The sequence below is a fragment of the Gracilinanus agilis genome, chromosome 3 (genome assembly GCF_016433145.1).
Source record: "Gracilinanus agilis isolate LMUSP501 chromosome 3, AgileGrace, whole genome shotgun sequence".
In the NCBI taxonomy this organism is placed as follows: domain Eukaryota; kingdom Metazoa; phylum Chordata; class Mammalia; order Didelphimorphia; family Didelphidae; genus Gracilinanus; species Gracilinanus agilis.
The window spans coordinates 410179458-410207072 of record NC_058132.1 but is presented as its reverse complement, the minus strand read 5'-3'; the positions used below and the strand labels follow the sequence as shown (position 1 = coordinate 410207072).

At 35.9% G+C, this 27615-nt stretch overlaps 2 protein-coding genes across 2 annotated transcripts in view; both read right to left on the bottom strand.

Moving 5' to 3' along the window:
• Positions 1-27615, bottom strand: part of MRPS6 (mitochondrial ribosomal protein S6) — a 63706-nt gene that overhangs the window by 19331 nt on the left and 16760 nt on the right. The gene's annotated exons all lie outside the window — the stretch shown is intronic.
• Positions 20317-23680, bottom strand: SLC5A3 (solute carrier family 5 member 3). Its single transcript, XM_044670235.1, has one exon. The coding sequence runs from the start codon at positions 23678-23680 to the stop codon at positions 21527-21529; it is 2154 nt and encodes a 717-aa protein (XP_044526170.1). The 3' UTR covers positions 20317-21526.

Here is a 27615-nt window from a genome sequence, read left to right as displayed (position 1 = left end):
ACTGACTCCCCCAACCCTTTCAATATTTCAAGTGGCCCAAGTTAAAATCATGATAGCATCTTTGGTCTGTAAACTCCGTAAGAACAGGAATTATATACCTCATCTTTGCATCCCAAATTATGCCACTGTATAACTCAGAAAAGAAGGCGAACCAGGTACATAGAAAGAATAAGGAAAAATCAATGGACACCCCACCTACTCAGTTAGTAGCCAAGCAATATAAAATAAGAAGGTATAGATGGGTTATGACATGTTCCCCTGGAGAGCATATCCACCTAAGTGAATTCACATATCTGCTGAAGTATCAAAGCAATAATCCTTCAGCTGCCTAGCACAATCTCTTACATAAAAATAGTGGTTTCATAAAATGCTTACTGAATTATTACAACAAATTGCTGAATTTATATGCCTTTAAGTTAGAGGATCTCATTTGGATAAAAGTTTAGAAAGAAATTTTGGCAACCATCATGAACACTTTGTTATTTGGCATTATCCCTCAATATTAACATTCTCTTAACAGGAATGTATAAAAATTTAAATTGTAATCCTAAAGGGTTACAATTAGGCGATATTACCACACCTCCTAGAAATAACAACAAAAATTTAGGTATAGTATCATTCTAGGACTTTTCCAAGCGTAGCAAGCCCCTTTACTGGTAGATTTCCATTTATTTCCTCCCCCTCAAACATACATAAGACAGAGAAAGAAAAAAGAAAAGGAAAAAGGGAAGATTGGCAGGAGGCCTGGTTACTATGGTAGCAAGTAAATTAAATGCCAGAGCAAGTGAAACCAGTTGATAGATGGAAGGAAAAAACAGGTAAATATCAAAAAAGCTACCTTTCTTAGTCATCTGTCATGTATTTCTGCTCCCTGTCTCCTTGCTGCCCCACCCCCAAAATTTCAATTCCCTCATCCCCCACATCTTCCCAGGAAGGAGGAAGGGATTGTTCTTCTCTGTAAAGATCAACCACAATAAGATTCTGATGACAGAATTGGCAATACATGCAGAAGGGTTTAAAAGAAAATCTGCCTTGGTGAGTCTCAATAAAATCTTAAAATTTGGCAATAAGCAATAGAGACATGTTGTTGGAGGTCAAGAAAACAGGGAATTGAAAGATCCAGGTTGATGTGAGTAGAAGGAATATACTTCAGTAAGATGTTTAGATTTAATTTTTTGTAACAAAAAAATTCAAGGGGATACATACCTACCATTCCTTGGTAGTGACAAAATGCAGACTAAGAAGAGTCTTACTGTGTTGATCTCTGCTCTAAAACCATATGGTGGACTCTGAGAGAGTTAAGACAAGCCTACCTAAGACATAGTAGAATTAGACTCTCAGAATTTTAAGTTTATCATATAGGTAAAAATAGAATAGAACTGTTATGTTTTCACCTGACTGCAGCAGATCAAAGGCCACTATACAAAGAAGTAAATAGACAAAAATTTCTAGATTTCCCTTTTCAGGTCATGCTCTCCTAATATTATTTTGTATATAGGCATCTGTATATGTATTGTATTTCCCAGTAGAAGGTAAGCAACTCAGAGCCTCAAAGAGTATATTGGATCCTTAAAAAGAGGCAGAGTAAATTTCAGAAAAACCTGGGAAGGTTTTACAAGAACTGATGCAAAGTAAAGTGAGCAGACCAAAAGAACACAGCACATAGTAACAGCAATACTGTTTGATGAACAAGTATAAATGTCTTAGCTAATCTCGGCAACATAGTGTGATCCAGAACAACCTCTAAGATATGATGAAAAATGTCATTCACCTCCATAGAAAGAACTGATGGAGTTTGTATGCAGACCAAAACATACTATATTTTATTTTTTTGTTGCTGTTTTTCTGAGATGTCTTCCACAAAATTACTAATATGGGAAAATGTTTTACAAGATTACATATGAAAATCAATATCAAATTGCTTACCATCTCAGAGAGAGAGGAGAGAATGGAGGGTGGGAGAAAGTTTGGAATTCAAAATTAAAACAAAAAACACAAACAACAAATGTTAAAATTTGTTTTTACGTATAATTGGAGGAAAAAAATAAAAAAAATATATTTTTAAAAGAGGGGAAGTATTCAGCATTTTCAATTTGAATTACATTTCCATACATCTAGTGATCATTTCACATGTCCTGGTTGAAGGAAAATCTGGGAAACATACATAAACTGAATGCTAACTTACGTGGCCTAAACTCAAACTTCAAAGGACATCAGTTTCTTTGAAAGAGCTGGGGGCAGACATGGGTATAAATTACTAATCATATTCAATCATTTTGATAACTAGCACAAAGCACATCTGAAGCATTCCCAAGACAACACTGGGCTTAATCAAGGAACCTAGGCACTAATTGATGTCATTTAATCTCTCCAAGCCTGGTTTTTCTATCTGGGAAGTGGGGGAGTTGGAATAAATGAACTTTGAATTGCCTTTCCACCTGTAGATTTTGGCTACAGAAAAAAAATAATTTTTCTATGCAAAAAAGGGGGAGGGGAGAAAAGACAAGTAATATACTGGAAATGGGAAGGCAAGAAGGAAGGGAAAAAATATGGCTTGGCTTTTCTGAGTTCAAATAGAGCCATTCAGCGTAGTGGAGGAATTTATGGATTTCTTTGTCTTATCTACCATTCATATCCAAATAAATTGATAATTAACCTAAGGATCAAGATCAACAAATAGGAAGGAACTTAGCAGGAAAATTATCTCAAATGGGTTCATACTGCAACAAAGTAATCCTCTTTACAACTCTTTAATCAATTCATTTTCCTACTCATCATTGTAGCTATTCCAAACATTAACCTAAGCTTCCCTAGACCTACTCTCTCAGCTGAAGATCTTATCTTATACCTTACTAAAAAAAAGCTGAGGCCATTCTCCAAGAAAATCCATCCTCTTCTAATTCTTCTCAACTCACATCACTAAACTATCTTCCCTAATTCACTCTCATAAGTGCCTTAAGTTCTCTCAGTTATGTATGAAGTCCCCCTTAATCTTATTAGTGCCTTCCCAGTCATCTTCAATTCATCCTGTATACATTTGTTTGGGCATTTTTCTTTGCATGCCATAATCACCAATATTAAAACACTAGCCATTTTTAAAATCAGTAAATTGAGATGAGTTTACCTGGGTAAACTCTGATGTAACTATAATCTCTAAAGTAAATGATTTTTTAAAAAATGGAAAAAGAGCTACTAATTAATACCCCTCCCTAAGTTATTTCTAGTGGTTCTCTAGATTAATGAATAAGAAAAAATAACAATTAGGCAATCACTTCTGAAGAATGATCTCGAATTCTGTCTAACATTTACATGAAGGAACCAGGTTTACATCATCAGTCCCATTTCACCTTCTTACTTAGTAAAAAATTTTTTTTCACTAATGATAGAGACACAGTGTTAAGGCATTTTCCAAAATATCTCAACACCCACACCTAAATCCATTCATATACTGGCATTCAAATAGTGTTCTAATAGGGCAATGTCTCACAGATTTGATGTTTTCCAGAAATTCACAGAACTATTAAAGGTCATTCAGTCCCACCCTTCTAGCTTCAGGATGTGTGGAATGTTCATTCTGGTTTGCTCTGTTTCTTGAACCTTGAAAATACATTACTGAGGGGGCAACTAGGTAGCACTGTGGATAGAACTCCAGGCTACGAGGACCTGGATTCAAATTTGACCTCGGACTTTTCCTAGCTATGTAATCCTGGGCAAGTTACTGAATCTCAAATTGCCTAGCCCTTACCATTCTTTTGCCTTAGAATTGATAAAATGGAAGGTAAAGGGCTGGGGAGGGAGGAAGAGAGAAGCAGAGACAGAGAGGAAAGGGAAGGGGAAGGGGAAGGATAAGAGGAAGGGGAAGGAAAGTGAAAGGGAGAAGAAATGGGAGGGGAGGGGAAAAGACATTACTGGATATTTTTAGACATGCCACACCTTTTCCAACTCTCCTTTATGACTGTCTTCCCCTATTATAATGTAAGCTCTTTGAGAGCAGGATCTCTCATTTTCTTGTTTTTCTAACACTAAATATTTAGCACAGTGTTAACATGAAGGACTTCATAAAGACTTTTCCTAGACAGCTACTGTCTGTAGCAGCCAATCACTACCACTAAGGCAATATGCTTCTATTCTAAAAATACGTAAGAGTTTTAACCTGAAACTGGTCTGAATATCTATGGTTGTTTGTAACTTGGTTTTAAGAATACACTTAGGACACAGATCCTCATTATTTGATATTAACATAGAAATGCAGGGTTGTGAAGAAGAAAAATATTAGACTTGGGAGTCAACCATTAAAAGACCAGGGTTCGAATTCCATTTGGGTGAGAATAATTTTGTGACCCAGCAACAATCACTTTTGTTTCTTTGGGCCACATTTCTCTCAGCTGTTTTGTTTTTCTTTTTTAAGTGGGGAAGAGAGAAGGTGAGAAGGATAAGTAGGGTGAAGAGAAGATACATGCTTCTTGATTGAAAAAGCAAAATTTAAGGATTATCAAAAGTCATTAAAAAACACAACATTCACTTTATCATATAGGAACACAGAACTAGAGCTAGAAGGGAATTCAAGATATGTAGTCCAAAATACTCATTTTACAGATGAAGTTATTAAGGGCACACAACTCGGCTTTGGGCTTAAGTCCAGTGACTGTAAACCTAATGCTATTTCTATCCCACCATTCTCCCCTAAGTTTTTCAGATCTTCATATTATATCATTTAGTCCCCAAGGCAATAATGGGAACCACTAGAGTTTATTGAATAGGGTAGTCATATTGTCAAACCTGCTCTTTAGGAAAATTATTTTGGCAGCTAGCTGAGTGAAAGGTAGACTGGAGAGGGGAAGAGACAAAGGCTATTCAAGCTTGCACCATGTGAGTAAACCAAAGTGGATGTATATGAGATATTTGGAAACATATCTTAGCAACTATTAAGTTATATGGGCTAAAAGGGAGGAAGAAAGAATATATTTGATGAGGAAGAGAGACCTCAGGCTAGGAGAAAAGTAAGAGTCCAGGAGAAAGATGATAGCCTGAACCAAGACTGTTGCTTTATGAGCAGAAAGAAGAGGGATATTTTAAAGGTAGAAATGGCCAAGGATTAGATAAATAAACATGTGCCAGAATATGACCAAAGTAAAGCAGAATAATCTGAGAGTGGGAGAGCAGAGCTGAGAGAGTTATTTTCTCTTGGGTGAAACAACATCATGAGCAGGAGAGACCAAGGTAAAAAAGAGATGAGATTTAAGAAAAGGTCACTGGATTAGGCAATTAAGACATCACTGGTAGGAGCAATTGTGCTGAAGATGGAGGAAAAGATAAAATAAGAAAGTTATTGCCCTCAGAAGCTTACAATCTAGTTAGATAGATAGATAGATAGATAGATAGATAGATAGATAGATAGATAGATAGATAGATAGATAGATAGATAGATAGATAGAAAGAGGAATAGACAGATGTATATACAATAAAATGAATGCAATTCAGCCTCCCTGAGAAGTACAAAGGGCTTTAGAAAGGTGAAATTACTTAAGGGGAAAGGGAGCTGGTGCCATGGATAATGAAGAAATCACAAAAGAAGATGGCATTTGAGACATCTGATCTAAGCTTTAACAATCTCACAGTTTAATGGTTTTGTTTTGACTTTTGGTTTTGTTTTGTTTTCTAAGTTACTCTTTCCATATGGTGCAGTTCTCTAATGAGGATGATGTTTATTCATTCAAAGAAATAAAACAGCAGGTTTCTGGGGTCAAACAAACAAACAAAAAAAAGCTGGTTGAAAGAATAGGACCACAAGTAATCAAAGGGTATTTTTAGTCTGGATAATTCTATGATATAAAGTATGGGAAAGGTATACCTTTTTGAAAAGAAATATAACTGCCTGTTTATATCCTTCGATTATCAACTGGGAAATGGATATTGTTGACAAATGTGAATCAGTTTCATATCTATCTTCTCTCTCAATCTCTTTCTTATCTATCTACAGGGAGGTAAAGGGAGATGGTGAAACAGGGTTCCCCACTCCTGACACAACAAGGTTCTTTTATCAGAGAAACATCTGCAAAGATTTTTTCCCTCCAGTTAATTATTTCCTTTCTAATCTCAGCTGTATTTGACTTGTTTGTATAAGAATGTTTAAATTTTAAGTAATCAAAATTTTCCACTTTATACTGTTATCCTATCATTTGTTTAGCCACAAACACTTCTCTTAACCAGATATGAAAGGCAATTTCTTCCTAATTTTCTCTAATTTGATTTATACCTAGGTTATGTATAAACCTGAGGCTTGTCTTGGTAAAAGGTATGAAGAGCTGGTCTAAACCTAATTTCTGCCAGACTGTTATGTAGTTTTAATGGAATACTAGTCTTAATTCTCCTGCCTTTCTGATTACTTCTTTAGTCACTTTTACTTAATCACTTCCTTCAGGTTTATGGGTATGGTATCTCTCCTAAGAACTCTACTCTTCCCTTTCTATACTATTTTGCTTGATTAAATCAGTTCTTACAGATTCAATTATCATCTTCTAGCTAGCCCTAAACTCTCCTGACCTCCAGTTTCCCATTTCCAACTATTAAACATCTTTAATTCAATGTCTTATAGACTTCTTAAATGCAACATGTCCAAAACTGAACTCATTTATCTTTCCCCCTCAAACCTTCCCCTCTTCCTCACTTTTCTTATTACTGATAAGAGTAGTATTATCCCCTGCTTAGCTTGACATTTCAACAGCAATTATAGTTATCTGTCTTTCCAGATGCATGTTTGAAATCTCTCCTTTCGCTTCTCTCTCATCTTTCAGGTCCTCTTCTAACTCCACTTCAGTTTATGGTTACTAATCAAATTTTCTTTATTTTGTTTATATTCAGATAAATTACATTTGTCCTCTAATTAAAGAACAGTTCAAGTATCCAAATTTCCCCAATTATTAACCAAAAAAATTCCCTAATTACATCTTCATCTGTACATCATTGAAGTACACCATATTCTCCATTCATTCCAATATTCAGTCAGAATCTATGTTCATCAAAGAACTTTTTGGACACCTTCTGAGACAGAATGTGGTCACTGCAATTTATCATTTCAAACCTGTGAATTACCCAAGCACATAGATTTTCCTCATTCATGTGGCTGCTTGGCATGTTTCTGTAGGTGGCCACTTTCCCCTACAAATATCAGGTGCATTGGTAGAAGAGTGTGACCCAGGTTCATGTGTGGCCTATAGTTTATTATTCCTTGATCTGTCTGTTCCCAATGGGCAACAAGTGGAAAAGCATTTATTGAGCATCTACTGTGTTTCAAGTACTAGAGATACCAAAAAATGCTCTCGATGAGCCCATATTCTATATGGGGTGTGGGGATGGCAGGGGAAGAAGGGAAGGGCAATAATTATATACAGAATATGAAAAGAATAAATATAATAAAAGAAAAGAAAAACACTAGAAATTAGCAAGGAAAAGAAATCTTTTAAGGTTTCAAGTTTTTAAAAAGTAGTGCTTGATGGAAGAGGGGAAATCTGAGGTGGAAATTTGGAGGGAGTATATTTCAGGCATTGGAAGTGTGATAATTAGATGAAGTCTACACTGCCCATCTTTAGATTTAATCACCAAAGGTGAGAGCACCTTCCAATTCTGGGAGGTCCTAACCCACATGTGCTAGAGTGAGTGATGAATTAGAATCAATGGACTACCCCCTATGCTTTCTATAAGAAAGCATCTATTGTGATTGGACACGGAGACTAAGGGAAGGCACTGGAAGTGACGCATATGTGACCCCTTCAAAAAAGGGAGTTGAGTGAGTGAGGCTGCTTCTGGTTTGGTGAAGGGGACCTGAGGGAGCTTTGCTGGTTCGTGACCAAGACTGTTCTAAGTGGTGAGTTTAAAGACTGAATCTTCCTAAACTTCTATTAAGAAACTTCCTTTTATAGACTCTGTGAATGAAGTTTGCTCCATTCACCTCCAAGCCTCAGGCCCTTTAACCCTCAGCTGAGGGTTAAGATCTACCTGGATTAATTAGTGAGATAGGTTCTTATTTTCTTCCTCTCTCTCTTTTCTCATGTAAATAAACTTCCATAAAAGTCTATTTTGATTTGAGATTATTCTTAATTGAGGATTGATAATAGTTTAATCCTCTATAGACCATCTTTAATATACTAAGCCCATAAAACCCCTTTTTCACCCTTACAGGGGCAAAGTAAAAAAAGCCAGGAGATTATATCCCTTGTGTGAGAAGCAGAAAAGATCATCAATTTGGCTGAATCAGAATTCAGGAAGAGAAGAGAAACAAGCATTTATAAAAGTCCCCACTGTGTATGAGGCACTCACCTAAGTATTTTACAAATAGTATCTCATTTGATCCACACAACAACCCTGGGAAATAGGTACTATTATTATTCCCTCTTTACAGATGAGAAAATTGAGGAAAAGTGTTAAGTGACTTGCCCAGGGTCACACACCTTGTGACTGTAGCCAATTTTGATCTCAAGTCTTTCTAACCATATGAACTGAGCTATCTTTCTGGCGGAGGCATAGAGACAAATGGGCAGTAATGTATAATGAGACTTAAAATATAGGGCTAAGGGGCAGCTGGGTAGCTCAGTGGATTGAGAGTCAGCCCTAGAGACAGGAGGTCCTAGGTTCAAATCCCGCCTCAGACACTTCCCAGCTGTGTGACCCTGGGCAAGTCACTTAACCCCTATTGCCTACCCTTACCACTCTTCCACCTATAAGTCAATACACAGAAGTTAAGGGTTTAAAATAAAAAAATAAAAATAAAAAAAAATATAGGGCTAAACAGAGGCATTTTATATTTGATCCTGGAAGCACAAGAGAGTCAGTACCATTGACTAAGTAGGGAAATTAAATTGTCAGATCTACACTTTAGGATAATCACCGTATGAATGAACAATGTGGTGTAGGGAGATGGAAACCAGACAGAAAGAAGTTATAATAATCTAAGCAAAGATGAGGCCCCCAAATAAGTTGGGGGCACTGTGAGTTGGATAACCAAAGGTAGGGCATTGGAATGGTAGTGTCTTTAGCAAAACAAAAACAAAAACAAAAAAAAAAAACACATTTAGGAGTAGTTTTGTTTTGGACATGTTGAATTTGAGTATCTGTGAAAATCCAGTCTGAAAAGTCAAATGGGCAGTTGGGTGAACTGGGACTAAAGTTCAGAGGGCCTCAGTTTAATAGATTTGAGTCACCTACACTGAGATGCTGAAAAGGTTGACAAGGGAAATGAAAAGGCATTTATTTAGTGTTAATATATAGACTAAAAATAATATATACAAATAGAAAATAACAAAGTCCCTGCCTTTAAGGATATTACATTCTAAATTAAGAGATAATATATTTTCAGTTTCTGGGCAGTTTGTGTCAAACTCACAATTGCTATGGGGGACAGGGTGATTATATGAATTACCCAGGAAAAGTTTTTTTGAATATGAAGACAGCTAAAACAAAACACACAAACATTTCAGGATCAGTATTGATGAAATGTTCTTTTAGATATCCACTGCTACTCTTTAGAAACTGAAGATCCCACTAACCAATGCAATATAACTTCAGCTGTCTTATTAAATCTAACAATGGCAAGGAGCTGAAGTAAATAAAAATTTCCAAATGGCACAAAGCTAACTTCAATCTGGAAAAACTCTATCTAGGTTGACTGAGATAAAGGCAAAAATTAGATTTAATCCACTTCAAATTCCACCACTCAGCTTTCCCCAACACTTTATTGTGCCCTAATCAGCCTCTATTCACTGTAGCCATGTTTAACAAAATAATTAGGATTTTCCATTGAACTTTTCCTTCAATTCAGCTTCTAGAAACTTCTTCATGTATGTCTGAGAAGCAGTTTTCAGAATGATAATGAAGGAACCCTAGAATATGGAGCAGCTCTTTAAGTTTTCCTCTCAGCCTCAAATTCCAAAGTTTCCATTTTAGAATCAATACAAGTTTTCATTTCCAAGGAAGAAGAGCAGTAACGGCTAGGCAATTGGAGTTAAGTGACCAGCTCAGGGTCACACAGCTAGAATGTGTCAGAATAGTGTCTTTTCTAAAAATGAAACTTCCTAATAAGAGTTGGGTCAAAAGCTGATCAGGTTTCCTGAAGTGAAAATGAGCTGCCCACTCCTCCCAAGTGGGGATGGAGGAGTTGTGATTAGATTAGAGAACACATTTATTATGTATGGGTACTGTGCCAATCAAATTTTGACTACCCATTTGTCATGTGTGAGGTAAAAGGAGTATTCTTTTCAAGTAGAAGTTGCATTGGATGGTCATGGTCCCTTCCCAGTCAAAATTCATTTAAGGTCACTCAGAATATCATTAAAATGGTAGGGATGTTCAGTTTTCCCATATACTTATGTGAGATTAACTAGAAGCCATCCAAATGCCAGACTTTAATTCTCGAGGGCATCCTGCTACTAAATGGGTTGTATTATTACATCTGGTTTTCTCCTTATATATCCAGTTCCAAGTAGCCATGATCACTGCTCTCAGTGTTTGCTATTTCCTCTTTGCCAATCAGATGCTTTCCCTATTTATTGTCTAGAATCAGATCGCTTCCTTTTTCTTGTGAAAGATGAAATTCTCAGTGAGGAAATTCCAACATTCGTTAGCTCCTCTACTTTTAGCAGATGCTATCTAGCAGAAATCTGGAGAGTGTAAGCCTGCCATCACATCTGTACCAGTTAGTTCAGTGATGTACATCAGGAACTCATCATCCCAGAACACTCACTGCCTCTTTGTCCTTCCTTTGATCTACACCCAAAAGTTCTCCATAGATACCTGCCCTCACACACCTCATGCTTGTGCATCTGTGGACACAGGTGTTTTCTTATTCCACTTTGCACTCCCCCTCCTATCTCAAGTGTACTATATAAACAGAATGTTCCTTCCCATCACTCTACTTCAGGCCCACTAACATCCCACCAATTCTGAAGGACACCTATGAAGTCATAATGCCTCCAGGGAATAAGATCTCAGCTCCTTTTGTTATTTATTACCTATGCTTTGTAGAAAGCCATGAAAGCTTACGTATGCTTTCCATTCCTTTTACCTATCATTTATTCTTGTGAATACCTCAAGTATTAGTTATAGTTAATCTTCCTGGATCATAACTACTTCTCTTACCAGCAAAGGGTTCCATGAAGTCAGTGGCTGCATCTAGGTACTTTTCTCCCTCTCAAACGGATCTGACAATCTACAGTTAATACTGATCCTAGTCCACTTTAGATATATACACAAACCCTGGCCAAGAGCTCATTAGTTCAGTATCCTAAGCCATGTTCTAAAAAGTCAGTTGACAAAGCCTTCATTTCCAAGATTGCCAGGTACTATGCACAGGCACTGGGGATACAAGGAAAGTCAGAAACAGTTCTTACCCTCTAGGAACACACATTCTAAAGGAGAAGACAATATGAAAAAAAATTAATACAAAATATATGCACAGTCCAAGTGGAAGGCAATTTCAAAAACTAAGCAGTGGGAGCATCCAGGAGAGGCTGATGGCAAAACTTGGGCTTTGAGTGGAATCGTGAAGGAAGCCAGGAGATAAAGGTGAGAAAGAATAATACTCCAGACCTGAGTAGTAGGTAAAATGCCACAGAGGTGGGGAGATGGTGTATAGTATTGGACAAGGCCAATATCACTGGACAATACAGTGTGGCAGGGGAGTAAAATGTAAAAAGACTGGCAAAGTGAAAAGGGGCCAGATTTCGAAGGGCTTTAAATGGCAAAAGAGATTCTATTTGAGTTAATAGGGACGCCCTTCTGATTCAAGTAGAAGGGAGGGATGGAACACGAAGAGAAGAATGTGGTCACAGACTTGCACTTTAGGAAAATCACTCTGAAAACTTAGTGCAAGGTAGAATAAGGAATAACTTCAAAGAGAAAGCCCAGCTAAAGACCTACTGCAATAGACCAGACATGAGGGGACAGAAGGTCTGCACCAGGGTGGCAGCTGTGTGAGTGACAAGAAGAGAATTTTTATGAACAAGACATGTTATGTTATGAAGGTAGAAAACAGATGTCCACTGGCCTAAATGATATATGCTCAGTCACTAAAGGCACAGCTGTACAGGACTACACAGAATCCCATTCTCCTGACCACAACCAGTGTTTTTTCTAAGATTAATGAGAAATATTATTTCTACTAAACACATATCTAAGTTTATAGAATAAAAAAGGATTCCATTTCTCCTTAAAATGTGTTAACACCTGGACCTTGACCACCTGGGTAAATGTCTAATAAATAAAAGTCATAATGACAGCATAATGTCCAAGAACATCTGAAAATGGCTACCATTATCCATTTTTGAGGAATGGGAAGAATACAGAGAGAGAGGGTAATCATTATAAGGAGAGGGGGGAAAAGGCAAGAGAATCAATGAAGCATTTTTAAAGGAATACAGAGGGAGGAGGTTCAGAGGGAAACTGAAAAGCAAAGCAGCTTTGGAATTAATATGCTAAAATACAAACTTTTTTTTTAAAAAGCAATGTGTAATGGAGATTCGGTTTCATGTACCATCTTTCTTTTTTAGTTTTTTGTATATGGAAATACTCATTGTTAGGACTGGAATAAAAATTTATTAAGAAAACAAAAAACTGGGCTAACTTCATATGTAAGCATTAGGGATGAGCAATAGGACACAGGTCAAAGGAAATAAATTCTGAAAAAACTCAAACATAATAAAGTGTTTAAATTTTCCATTTTTATTCAAAGTTGGTACAGAAATGCTAAATGTGTCCATAAAATAATTACTATACATTAGATACAAGACAAAATACCACAGAAAGGAATGTACTCTGTAAGAAATGTGGCTTGTCTAAGATATCCAAATACTTCTGAAGACTAATGTAACTGGCAAAGTCACATACACAAAGTACACAAAAAACATTTTCATATTTTACACTGAGCCAGTAATAGAAACTGATTTTTTAAGCAGATTCATCTTAATTTTTATAACACTTTTGAAAACACATCAAACTGGTATCACAATATGTCTGTAACTTTTAAAATCATATTTAATATACATTAGGTTAGAATAGTGAAATTAGATTAGTCATGACCAGTTAACAATTTAAAATCTATTCTTTCACTAATCCCCATTCAATATTGGAATTAACCTAATTTCCAAAATTCTAATGGGCATTAAACTAAATTGTACCATGAGCTGAAACCAAAGAAGCCCACTTTATTTTTCAAGAATTGAGAAGAGATAATCAACAAAAAGAAAACTGAACAACAATAAAAACAAAATTAATTTTTCCACAAGCTCATTTACAATAATTTTTGGTCTTCGGTGCACATGGCCAACAAATTAAAACAATACATATACATAAGTACACGGCCCCAGTGTATTAAATGGTCTCTCATAGAAAAGCTGCACAAGATAGCTAAATGGGCCTAGATGAAGAACAAGTCATTCATTACAGACATCTTTTTAAAATGCATTAATACTTACATATCAAAGTTACTAGATAAAAGCAGCAGTACTCTGCTGACATTTGGCTTGAAAGTAAAGGAATGAATGAAGAAATTTCACAGGATATTAGAAAAAGAATTTATTTCTTCTTGAAGAAGACTACTAACATTTTGCACAGCAACTATTTTTGATATCCACCTTATTAAAAATAAAAGTATTGAGACGCATAGCACATTTTATATAGAATTGCCATATGATAGTCAGCACTGATCTAAACAGTAGGGATTCTAAAAGTAAGAATGGTTTTTCTATGCCTTTTTTCTAACTTTTTTGATTAATAAATTGAAATGGTATGAGAAGAAAACACACCACCAATAATGTAGCATGTCCATTATTAGAACTGCAGAGTGCTCACATTTTAAAATAATCTTCAAAAAAAAACTTCTTTAAATTATTACCCATCACCATTTTAACTTCAAAACAATAATAAAGAGTACGGCAGGCATACTGTATTAACAAACTTCTTTTTGCTTTATCATACACTGCCAAGTCAAGCCTTTTCCTTAAAAGTAACAATCACTATGTACTATCTCTCTCTGTATCCTTGGTGCCTTTCCCTAAAGACCATCTTCCCCCACTGAAATCATTCCTAGCTTTAAGATAACACCTTCTAGTTGTTCTACTCCGTAGTGCTCTATCCTGCTTAAAGTCTTAAAGGAAACTGTTCAAAAATGTGCAATTTATATGAGACCCTAATATCAGTAGTATTTGGGCAGTAGTATCAGAATTCCCCACAACTTTTCCCCAATGGGAATTATTTTTTTAAACTGTTTTAGGCAAAAATTCATCCCCCTCACACAATTCTAAATGGATATCACAATGGATATCTGATAATTACAATCAGAAGAATATTAATTCTAGTAATGATTAATTCTACTGCATCATAGGTCAAGATAGCGACAAGGGATAGAGTAAAAGAATGCACTTGTATAAATAAAATGGTCCAATGTAGCTACTCTGAGATGATGAAAGGTGAGGTGGCAATCATTTAAATTTTACATCTACTGTTCGATGCTTGATTCAATTTAATTTTGGTCTCCCATTAAAGAAAAAAAAAATTCCTCACACACTTCCTAGCTGTGTGACCCTGGGCAAATCACAACACATAATCCTTACCACTCTTCTGCCTGGGAACCAGACTGAAGGTAGGGTTTTGGTTTTTTTTTTTTTAAAGGAGGAAAAAGGAAACCCAGTTTCTCTCAAATAGGAAAATGTGTAGGAATTAATTATAAAAAGCATTTAGGTGATTAAAATGTGAATGAATCATATATTTTTAAAAGTCTAAGTACTGTTTATGGAATTGCTTTTAATGGGCAATGTTGTGCAAAGTAACTTTACAATTAAAATGGACTTGGTAACCCAAAGAAGAGTGTTAAATATCAGCAGTCCCAACAATAAAGGAGTACCAATTTAGGTTCCCACCCTAGAAGGCTGTGAAAAAAAGGCCACAGAAGGTACATATCACTCAACCCCATTTCCTATACTGACAATGAATATATTGGCAAAAGATTTCACTAATTATATATTCTTATAATTAGGCTTCCCCTGTTCCCTCTATGACAAAAAATTATACACAGAATAACAGAATTTATAATAATCTAGGATCCCTGATTAAATGAGTAGATAACCTATTATTTGGAATTTCCAATAGCAGGTTCTCTGTCGTTATGTACAACAAAATGGAAATGTTTTTGGTGGGTTTAGAGTTGAGATTGGGCAATATTGGAAAAACATAATTTATGTTGTGCTTTGTGTGTATGTGTGTGTGTGTATATATACATATATTTTATATACACATAAAAAGAATAAATCCTGGGCTTCAATGCACTTGTAGCTCCCCGCCATAGAAAATAAAAATTATTCTTTTCACACAAAAGTTTTAGCAAACACATCATAAAGTTTTACTAGGTAAACAAAAGAAAAAAAAGGCCTTGAGGGAGAATTTGAAAAGCTTAAAATTTCAGATCATGCTAGAGATAAATGAATACATAAATTTTTATAAGCTTGCCAAAAATAAAAATTCCCCACCACATAAACATATAACACTAAAATAAATATAATTTTAAGCTAAAACACAAATATATCAAATATATCACATTATGGTTTCTTTTAGTTAATATAAAGTTGGCCATACAGTGAGCTAAAATATATATTTGATTTGTTCCTCCTACTTATATCAAACTATGAAAGAAAAAACTGTAAGACTTAGTATTTTATAGCAATAAAGTTAAAAGACTCAGAAAAGTCAAAATTGACAACCTGAAGGCACTATGTCAAATTACAGATAATCTTAATTTTAAAAGCCTCACCACAAGTAACCTAGGAGATGCTATGTTTCCCTGTATAATGAGGAAGTTAAATCAATTTTGGTTTCCACATTCCTGGAAAAATTTAATTTTTCTACCATTAAAATACACAGGACTATTATTTTCCTAAGGCATTACTTCCAAATCCTCAACCCAGACCACTATTAACAATGTAACAACTTATTTTTTAAACATGGTAATTTTATCTCTATATAATGATTAAAAATTATCCAGATTGCCTGCCTAAAAGTTAAAAAACTAAAATCTCAAAATTAAAAAAAGAGTATAGTAATGCCTCTTTGACCCAGAACTTGCCATTGAAGTGGGGTATACAATAAGTATCAGAAATTAAGTGTCAAGTTTTATTTTAAAACATTTTATGTAAATATTCCTACAATATATTAGAAACATCCCTAGCATTTTAAGTTACAATGTAATATTCTTAACAACTGTGTGATCTATATGACCATCAATCCTCTACTGTGCTGTAATGCCATGATGCCTAGGAGGAACTTGCAGGTGTGTAGGAGACAGTACTACACTAAGCACTCCTTAAGGCTATATAGCATTTCATACCTTGCAAATTCTCCCTTATTATGTATTAGGTTGCACATTTTTAGAAGGCTTATTGCTATCATTCTGTCTGCTTTTTTACAGTCCTAAAAATTCATATAATCAAGATTCTTGGTAAAGGTACTGGTTTAAGTAAATAGGCTCTAGGTAAGGGCTTCTCTTTTGGAATAAAGTGCATGGGGTTTTTTTGTTCATTCATTCACTTAAAAACAAATTTATTAAGCACCTATTACTAACAAGGCACTGTGCTAAATGCTAAGATGGCAAAGATAAATAAGGAGGCACAGTCCCTGTCCTCAAGGGGCTTCTAGACTTTTACAAACAATATTTCAAATATTCAGATACTTTTTTCCCTATTTGAAAGTCAATTGTAGAATTATGGTTATGTCCCATTTGCTGCAAGTGCTAGAAGCCTAACTATTGGGTAAATAGGGCAGTACCACATTTGACATGAACATAACAATCCAAAAATCTCAAAGGGCTTAAAAAATAACAAAACAAATTCCATTTATCCTCACAGCATATCTTTATTAGGTACATCAGTAGTATAAGTCTTATTCCCATTATTTGGGGAGAAGACTTGAAAAAAACTTAGATGAAATGAGAGATTAGCAGCATTTGGGCACTGAAATGAAGCCTGAGCCTCCTGAAAAGCCCCTACACAGAGGCAATAATACCTTAGTCAAAGTTGTTGAATATTCTGATTTGCCATAAAGGTAGTTGGTGTAGTGTGTTACTGCAAGATTTCTTAACTGAGGTCTATAGGCAGATTTTAGGATGGAGGGAAAATTACATTTTTATTTTCATTAACCTCTAATTGAAATTTAGCATTTCTTTCCATTATGACTTCTTAAATAGACATTATTCTTTAGATTCTAGCAGATTCGGAGGGTCCATGACCCCCCAAAAAGCTGGGAATTTCTGCTTTATGATACCTTTTTTTAAAAAGGAAAAGGATTTCCAAATTTTATGATTAAAAGCAGCCAAGGATTACTGCCTTGTGAGTTTCATCAAATCTTGCCTGATCAATAATGCTTCAACAACTGGAAGAGATGAAAAATTTAGTTTATCCAACAGTACCTTATCTATACTATATCAGTCATCAGTTCTCACACCCTTTTCTCTAAAAAGTAATTTTTTAAACTACCTATAAATTCTCCCTTTTTGGCAACACAGCATTACTCTGTGTTATTCTATTAAGCTACTGTCATTAAATGGAATATGAACCCCTCCTTAACTGGAGCTTCTTCAAACTTGTATTGTTTTTGTTTTTTAAATAGAGCAAATAACAGAAAATTAAATTATATCAGTGGATAGTTAGGGTTCATATTATTAGCTAAGAATATCAAAAGTGAAGCTGGGAAAAGCTCTCATTTTCTAATGAAAAGCAGCAAGAGTTAAATTTAAAGTAAAATAAGTTTAAAATATTATTTTTAAAGACTATTTTAGATAACTAAATGTAATGAGCTTTCATTGGGATTGTAATCTACAAGAAAGAGGAGTTTTATACAATGAAAAATTTGAAATTACTTCAAGTTAATAAAACAATGACCAATTAAAATGTGAAAAGGAAAAAAGGAAAAGCATGAGATGGAGGAAAAATGAAGAAAAAGAAGAGTCACACCTCTCTAGACATGCTTAAAATTCATTCTAGATAATCTCAGCATTAACCAGACATCCTGCTAAACAAATGTTAAAATCTTTGGAAGAATATTTTGGGAAAAATATGTCATTAACAAATTATTACCAATAAAAATCAACTGTTGTCATCACTTCAATTATGATGGTTAAAAGTCATCACAAAATTTAAGATTAAATCAGGCTTCCTAAACATGATTGAATGTCAATATCTGACATATCCATTTCCCCCCTGCCAATGTGTTTGGGAAGTCATAATTTCTATTCTTGTCATTTAAATTTACTACTTTGTTTATGTTTCTATTATCCAAGTAATGTTATCCAGGAATCCCGTTACTTGCCTAGTTCATTTTTCCAAACAAATGGATAGAAGAGTTTATGAGCTTTAATGATCTGAGGCACTAGAAAATACTTTTGCTCCTATGTGTGTCCATAGTCCCATGAAAGGATATATGGTTCTGTATCTTAAGCCTTATACTTTAGGGTAACTACATCTGCAGTTTTTCTATTCTTCTATACCTGAAAATGAGACATAGACGCAAAGTTTTTAAGACGAACTAACCTTGATATAGCTAGTGGAAAAGATTATAAAAGCTACCAATATATCTATAAGTGGAAAATATCATGTCTGTAATTGTCAGTAGCCATAGTATAGCTGGACCAGAGAAAATTGGTAGAAAAATTGAGCTGCAATTGCTGTTGATCCTTGGTAAAAATAGGTATAAGTAGTATATAGCATAATAGAAAAAAAAAAATACAACACTGGAATGGCTCTAGATTTTTATGGCAAGTCATTAACTACCTCCCAACCTCAACTACCTCAACTGAAGAACAAGGAAGTAGGAATGCAAACTAGATCATCAATAATATCCATTCCAGTTCTAAAACTACATTCTAAGGGTGCTCTATGAAAAACATGGGACTATCCCTAGGAACTGTAACCGTGTATAACCTCAAGTAGGTTGCAACAACCCCTTTCATTAGGCACTACAGACTCTTTGCAAGAGAAGGAATGTATTATGGCAGCCAAATACAAAGGTTTTGACAAGAAACTGGAATGGCCAGAGGACACAAAAAGATGTTGGCACTGCCAACAAGAATCCTTCAGAATCATTTTCTCCTATCTACAGTAGGAAATTGATGGGTTCCCTGGGGGGGGAAGGCTGAGGTAGTCACTCCAGGGTAGAGGGTTACAAGCCCTGCCCTTTTGGGAGTGAGGACACCTATGAAGGCAAACACTTAAAATATCAAAATAACTTGGACCATGGGACTGCTGAAATAATTCTTTTCAGAGCAAATTCATTCATTTTCCTCATTTTAATTCTTAGTGGCTCTGATCACTGTTACCATAAACCAAATATGAACCTTTATCTAAAATAATAAACAACAATGGGCATACTAATGTCTATAAGAGATACCTATTTGGCTTTATTGTTGAAAATATTTTATTAAAAATAGTCCAAATAATCCTGATGAAATTTTTGTCTGTTAAATTATATATACCTATGGAAACTGAAGGTTATTATTTCTGACTGAAACTAACATATTTTTATTTGATAACAAGTTTGATAGCTTTCCTGATTCATAAATATTAGCCCAGGTTTGATATATATATATATACATATGTATGTATACACACACAGATACTACTATTTGTATAATAATTAAGACAACTAGAGGGAGATGAGAGAACAAATGGTTCTACATTTCATTCTTAACAAAAAAAATTATTAAAATCCATTTAAAAAAACATTGCTGATAAATCAGTGGGATAAAATTTAGGAAGATGACAACAACAGCATGCAAGTCAACATACAAATGATTCACATTGCAAATACAATAAGCTACCAAAGAAAATTAAATTAAGACAAATCTCACATTACAACATTTCTTAAAAATTATCATTAGACTCCTAACTTTTAAATACCTTTTGACAAACATAGTCTTTAAAAAATTATATCTTAATGGGCAAAATACAAGTTGGGAGACCTGGCTTTCATTATTCTACCAACTTGGTATCTTGGATAAATTTGGACTTGGCTTCTTCCATACAATGGAAGGCTGATCCTACCTATTTATCCCAGGAGTCTAAACACGTAGAATGATTCAATAATGTTCACAAGGCACTCCATAAAGACATGCTATTAATACAATTATTATAAACCACAGACATCTTCTACAAAGTCCCTATGGGGATGGGAAGACATTTTGCTACCAGATAACTTGTAATAGTCCAATATAAGAAAATAAATTGGAAACAAAAATCATAAATTAATGGTTTCTGGTTGACTGAAAGGCAGAAGTTTTAAGATCTTGGTGACATTTAAGTTATATGGTTTTGATAAAATCCAAAGAGAGTAGAAGTGTTTTAACTTTTTTCTAAATTTTTGCAAAGATGTGATTGAAGACCAATAATGCTTTACAGGGTTCAGTAAGAGAGAGTAATTATAGATTTGCTCAAAGTGTGCTTTTATACCACTTTCAACCAGGGTAGCCAACTTATGACTTCTGTATTCTGATCTCAATTACTAAAGCTAGACATGAGCCAGACCATGTCAACCAACTCCTCCAAAGGGAGCACCCTCAATATACCAGAAATGTGTTCTCTTCACAGCATGCCATCACAGGAATGTTTTTAATCTGCTTCAGAGATGATAATCAACCAACTTGTCAGCAAGACTTATGTTCTGAGTTGTCTCAAAAATAGCATTCAGTTGTAAACTGTACCACATTCACATTCTCTCACCCATTTTCCCTTAAGGGAAAGGCATGATGAAATTTGTAAAGAGCCCAGTATTTTACATGGAAAGAAAGAGAAAAATAAAGAAAAGAAACCAGAACATGAAATAATTCTCAAAATCCTGTTATATTAAAGAATACCTATTAGAAAATAGTTTTCTGTTCTTTTCACAAAGACTCTTGGCCTACAAATTCTGGCAATAAAACTGGTAAATGAACTTAACCATAAAACTCCATAAAGAGCTATATAGTAAAATCTGATTGTGCAATAAGAATCTTTTTTTTTTTTTTAAGAAAAATTGAATGGAAGTGTGGGTAACAGGGTTAAGAAGATGCAAGCGAATAATATTTGAATGCATCTTGTACTCTGAGGTGTGAAAAATCCTACCCAGACTTGGCAGCATAACCTATACATCTATTGAAAGTACTGTAAAACAAATATATTTTGTTTTAAAGGTCCCATTGGTAGCTGGTCTAAGTTCTCTCATAGTATAACATTAAGATAAAACCAGTTTTTGTGTTTTTTTTACTTTGGTATAGAAGGAAAATTTTAATTTCATTTGTACAACTGAGGAGGCTAAAAAAAGTTTTGCTTCTTTTAAACTGAAGAGTATTGTTTTTGTTCAACTCTGGGTAGATTTAAAAGTCTTGCAAATAGGTAATTTTTTTGCTAAGTAAAATTTGGCTAAAACCTCAGTACAAACAATGCCTGAGAGATGCAACAGTTATAATTTTTTTCAAAGATAGTATCCTCATAAGCTACTGTCTCACCATCCCCTTAAAAGTTCACAGAGAGAAATAAACAAACATGAAGATTCCAAGTGAACAGACAGCGAAGAGTCCAATGTTTAGTATTAGCTTAACTTTGGGAGGCTCTTCCAACATTTGTAAACAAAGAGCCTCCTCCTCCATTACATCTCTGAGGCTTCTTTTGTTTAGGCTCTTACTTTTAAAACCACAGAACCAATCTATGAATTTCCAATATTGGTGTCTACCCTTCAGCTCTTTCTCTTGCTTTCTCTCACCCATGAGAGCTGCCTGTCCATTGGAGTAAGAGTCTACTGGTGTCTCAGCCTCAGAATGACTTAATGAAGATACTGTGTTGCTCTCTTCTTTGCATGTCATCAAGAGATTGATATCCTCTGGCTGCATGTTCTTGATGCTCTCTTCAGACTTTCCATTAGGAACAACAGGGCTGGTCCCCTCAAGGTTCTCACTGCATTTCAGGATGCTCTTCTCCTGCATTTTGTATGGGTCCTCTCTTGGGATGCTCTCTTTCCTGTCCGGGACTTTCACGGACCAGAAAGTGGTAGTATGGATCTGTTCCTTGGTAGGAGGTGGTGTGAGAAGGCTCACTATCACGGTGATGAGTCCTGTGATCCAAAACAAAGCTGTAGCCACGTACATGTAATGGATATTTTTTATGAAGGCTGGTCTCTCATCAGGCTGGTCACATTCTGGGGCACGGTAGGTAAATGCCAGGATCAAACGAAGCGCTCCTAAAATAAAGCCAGCCATTCCACCATAAAACGCCCCTTGTTCGTTGCAACGTTTCCAGAAGATGGCCAAAAGGAAAAGGGCTGCCACTGGGGGTGTCAAATAATCGGCCACTTCCTGAATATAAAGGTACATCTGGCCCCCTTGCATCTCCACAATGATGGGCACCCATGCGATGCTGATCACTACCATGAAGGCCACAAAAACTCTCCCCACAATCATTAGCTCTCTTGAGCTTGCCGTTTTGCGAATGAGTTTGTACACATCCAGGGTGAATATGGTACTGGCACTGTTAAATATGGAGTCCAGATCACTCATCAGGGCTGCAATCATTACAGCCATCATCAATCCCCGGAGGCCCACAGGTACCAGTTTCATCACCAGGCGTGGATAAGCAATATTGGAGCATCCAGCTCGGCTTCCACAGACTTGCATACAATGCTCTGGGTTGATGCAAGCAATATCATCTGCAAATAGTATCCTCGAAATCATACCTGGGACCACTATAATAAACATAGGCAGAAGCTTTAAGAAGCCAGCCATCAGAGTGGAGCCTTTGGCATGGGCGATATTTTTAGCAGCTAAGACCCTCTGCACAATTACTTGGTCAGCACACCAATACCACACTGATGCTGGAGTCTGCCCCAGAATGAATCCAGGCCAAGGAACATCTTCATCTGTGGGCTCACGTAACATTTTTAGGGCATCTGGTTTTGGGTGGACATTACAAGAATTTGTGTTGGAAAGGTTGTAAGTCAACAAAATTGAGGTCTCATTAGGTTTTGCCAACATATACCTTTTCTTAACTTCCTCAAACCCACCAACTTTCATCATGCTGATAACCATAAGTGTAAGTGCCCCAACGATCATGAGCAAAGCTTGAAGGGTATCTGTGTAGATGACAGCAACAAGACCTCCAGTGACAGTCAGCAAAGCAGTCATTCCAATCAGCAGGATCACAGATAAGTAAAGGTTCCAACCCAAAGACTCCTGGATAAAGAGGGCACCTGAATACAGATCAACTGAAAGCTTGGTGAAAATATAGAGAAGTAAAGACAAGGCTGCAAAATAGACCTGAATCCTATGGCCACCAAAACGCTTGGACAGATATTCAGGCATGGTGTATACACCTGACCGGATGTAGACTGGTATGAAAACCCATCCTAGAAGTTGCAAAAGCATTAAGGCGTTGAATTCCCATGCACCTACAGCAAATCCACTTGCAGCTCCGGATCCTGCCAGCCCAATGAAGTGTTCACTCCCAATATTGCTCACAAATAAAGAGGCACCAATAGCTACCCAGGTCATAGAGCGCCCTGCCAGGAAGTATCCACTCACGGTGCTTCTATTGGATTTCCACATGGCAAAAAAACCAATGCACATGACCAGCACAAAGTACAAGGCGACAATGGCAATGTCTGCTGTCTCCAGCACAGCCCTCATTTTGGTGACTTTGTTAAGTCAACAGCTTCCAATGACAGAGGTGTTCAACTTTACTTTTTGGTCCCCCCAGCCAAGTCTTTAAGCCATACGTGGACCGGACTACATTTAGTAATATAGCAGGTCAAAGTCTTTGTCCTTTGATTTGCTGTCTTGATGGTGTTGGTTGTGACAAACTTTGAAGGAGACAGTTTTTAAAATTTTTCTCCGCTTCTTAATTGGAATTTTGAGAACTTAGCCCGAACTTTTAATCCACATTCCACAAGACCATCAGCATTTACTCAGTTGTTGGAGAAGAAATTCTGAGTTGCAGCTAAGTCTAGTGAGGCCTACTGTACCAACCCTGCAAGGCAGCAAAGACAAAAGACAAAGATTGAATTAGAGAAGGATTTCACCAAACCACGAGGAAAAAAATTTGTTTAAGTCTGGCAAATAAATGGAGCAAGAAGAAGGACTTTAAAAAACTGCAAAATATAACTGCAAAATCACACAAAAATGCTAGTCAATGAGACACTTTAGTCAAGAATAAACTACCATCTCATATCTGATACAGAATACTTTTTCATTTTGTAAAAGCAAAATTTGGGGCGGGTGGCTAGGAGGGAACACAAATTCAGCTCAGTTAACACCAATCTACCAACAGTGAAGAATCATACACCACGAAACATTCTTATCCAGGTTGTCTGAAGGGACAAAGACGTAGAGCAAACTTCTAGAACTCTTCAAAGAAATTAGTCAAAAACAAAACAAAAAATCATTAATAATTTAAGATTAACAATTTAAGGTAAGTTGAATATTATAACTGCCAAGATTCACTCACTTGTGGCAACTAAGCTCCAAGTAGATAAACTCAAGTAGGTATTTTTTGCTGAGCCCCTAAAATTTCATTTTTGTCCTATACAAATGAAAAAGTCACTCTTATAATTCCATTCCTAGGTATTGTCTGACTTTACTATAAAAAACTAGCAGAATGCTAAACAAAATATATAACCCCCCCACAAAAAAAACTAAAAAATATAGCATGTAGAAAAGACAAAAATTTTGTTTTGTTTTGTTTTTTAATTGCTGTTGCCTTTTTAAAAGGCAGCTGGACTTTCTTCTTATTAATCTATTCACTAGGGGAAATGATGGGCTTATGATTTCATTGGTAAAGGGAACTCAGTGGGAAAACCTCTATCAGATATAACAAACCTTCTCTGTAACTCCTGGTCTTAAAGAATGGCTTGAGACAATAAGTAGTTAAGTGACTTACCCACAGTCACACAACCAGGGGATATATCAGAGGTAGAATCTGAACCCATGTCTTTTTGACTCCTACCCAAATGTCACAAAATATCATAAAGTTACTATGATAGGTTCAAATCTGGCCTCAGACACTTCCTAGCTATATGACCATAAGAAAGTCACTTAACCTCAACAGACTAGCTCTTACCATTCTCCTGCTTTAGATACTAAAACAGAAGGTATAAGTTAAAAAAAATTATGACAATCTAATAATATTGTCTTTGAATTCATTTAAGTCATGTTTAAATAGCTAAAAATCATGTGGATGTTTGTCCTAAATACAAAGTGTTTCGAGTTCTTAAAAAATTCAGTTTAAAATGATTATTTTTATCTTCCTTTCCCCCACAAACACATACATATATCCACAATATGGGGGGAAGGAGGGGAATGAATTTACTACATCCAAAATCTTTAATAAATCTCAAAAGTTGATCAGAACTATCTCGTTTAATTCCCACATGTCTCCCTTTTCTAGATACATATGCATCTGCAAGCATGCATATATATTCATTTAAAACAAGCATTTATTCAATAATAATTAAGGGATTGAGTGATATGCTACTTTTTACATAGGAGAATAGGGAAAAGTACTAATTTATCGATAACTCCTTTGAAGTTTTCCCAACTATAATTGCAATCAAGTATGACCCTGCAAGTCAAATGTTGATATTATTGCCATGACCCCAAAGTCCCAGATCCTTACAAGGAACACATCTCCCAAGGGGGGGGGGGGGGGAAGAAGAACAGGAATCACCAACAAGTATTAATCCTGTAGCTACTATGTGCTAGGCACTGTGGTACAAAAGTACATAAAATGAAAAAATCCTGAATCCAAATCAGTTTACATTCTAATGGGAGTAGCAAGCCAACAACGAAGCAAACTAATGAACATGACACCAGAGTACCAAACTACCAAAACCCCCAAAAAGAAAAACTGGTTTTAGGAAAAAGAAAATACATCAGAATCTTCTTTTACAAAGAAATATTACAGATTATTTTAAAGGTAGAGAAAAATTGTCAAAAGAAAAATATACTCAGCCACCAACAGAAATGAAACTAATTTTTTCAAGATATAACAAACTCATTAAAGGAAATAAGTCCAAGCTATCACAAAACAAAATAAAGCAATTAAAAAGAAAACCTAGTTCAAGACAACAGTGAAGCTAACTAGGTTAAGGATATCAGTGAAAAATATAAGACAATGGACTCAAGAGCAAGCAGAACTATTGGTACTGGAAGGAAAAGAATGGAGAAAATTTAAGAGGAAACAGAAAAATGCCCAGAAAATTACATAGCTAGAAAAAGATTTAGAATCTTGGCACAGTAAAGCAATAGATCTGCAGGATAAGTTCATTTAAGAATCTAAGACCTAGTATTAGAAGAGCTCCCCAAAATCATTGAGAATTCAACTTCCTTGAGAATTTTTTTTTATTGTTCAGTTGTTTTCAGTGGTGTCTAACTCATTGTGACTCCATTTGGGGTTTCCATGATAGAGATACTGAAGTGGTTTGCCATTTTCTTCTCCAGCTCATTTTGCAAATGAGAAGACTGAGGCAAACAAGGTTAAGCAAATTTGTCCAGGGTCACACAGCTAGGAAGTGTCTAAGGCTGATTTGAATTCAGGGGGATGAGTCTTCCTGACTCTAGGCCCAGAACTCTATTCACTACACCATCTAGCTTGCCCTATACAGATGAAGAAATTGAGGTCCAAATAAATTAAGCAACTTGCCAATAAGGGCAGTCTGTCAACCTTGGACAGAAGGTGGACTGGGAGGGTAAATATCAGGGGAAATGCTATAATTATTGGGCTTTGTCACCAAATGCTTATATGTATTCTATGAACAAGGCATTTTAGCTAGGCCCTGGGGATAGCAAGATAAACATAATTTCATCAATTTAGAAGATGTCTCCAACAATGCAGTTCACAAGCCAGCCATACCTGCCCACATGGCCCTTCCATGTCCTCCCATGAATTTGCCATGAGCATTCAACAAACGTGATGAGAGCCTTTCTCACTTTCTTTTGACATCACAAAGGTAACCAGTGGAGTACTCTAGCAGTCCATTTGTCATTCCTTGCTCGTCATGTGAGCAGTCCATCTTCTCTTCCTAGCTATATATTCCCTTAATTAAAAATTTCAAGACAAAAATGAAATAATCCCTGATTTCATAGATATCATAAAATTCCAGATTTGGAGCTGGTTAGTCTTGGAGTTCATCTAGTACAACCACTTCATTTATTTTATAGATGACAAATCTGATGCCTGGGGTCACACAGTTACTAAGTCTCCGGGGTGTGATTTGAACCCAAGTCATTTGATTCCATGGGAAGTGTTCTTTCTACTCTAACATGCTGCCTCCTTATAACACAAATACAAAACAATTTAGGATAAGAGACAGCATCCTTACCTTCACCCCTCCCCCTTAATTCTAGGGCAACCTAGAAAGAAGAGCAAAATGAAGATCACACTATTTGATCACTAATTACAAACTTTCCAATGCATCAGAGAATCCTCAGTTCCTGCAGACAGTGCCCTGCTGTCATATCTTTTAATCTCCCTGGGCACTGACATCTGACCTGCTGGTGCACCATCACATTCCCTGGTCCTTGCCATCTGCCTTGAAGCTGAATTCATTTGTCTCTCCAATTACAGA

Coding starts and splice junctions, on each gene's coding strand:
- SLC5A3 (XM_044670235.1), bottom strand. CDS start 23,680: ATGAGGGCTGTGCTGGAGACAGCAGACATTGCCATTGTCGCCTTGTAC.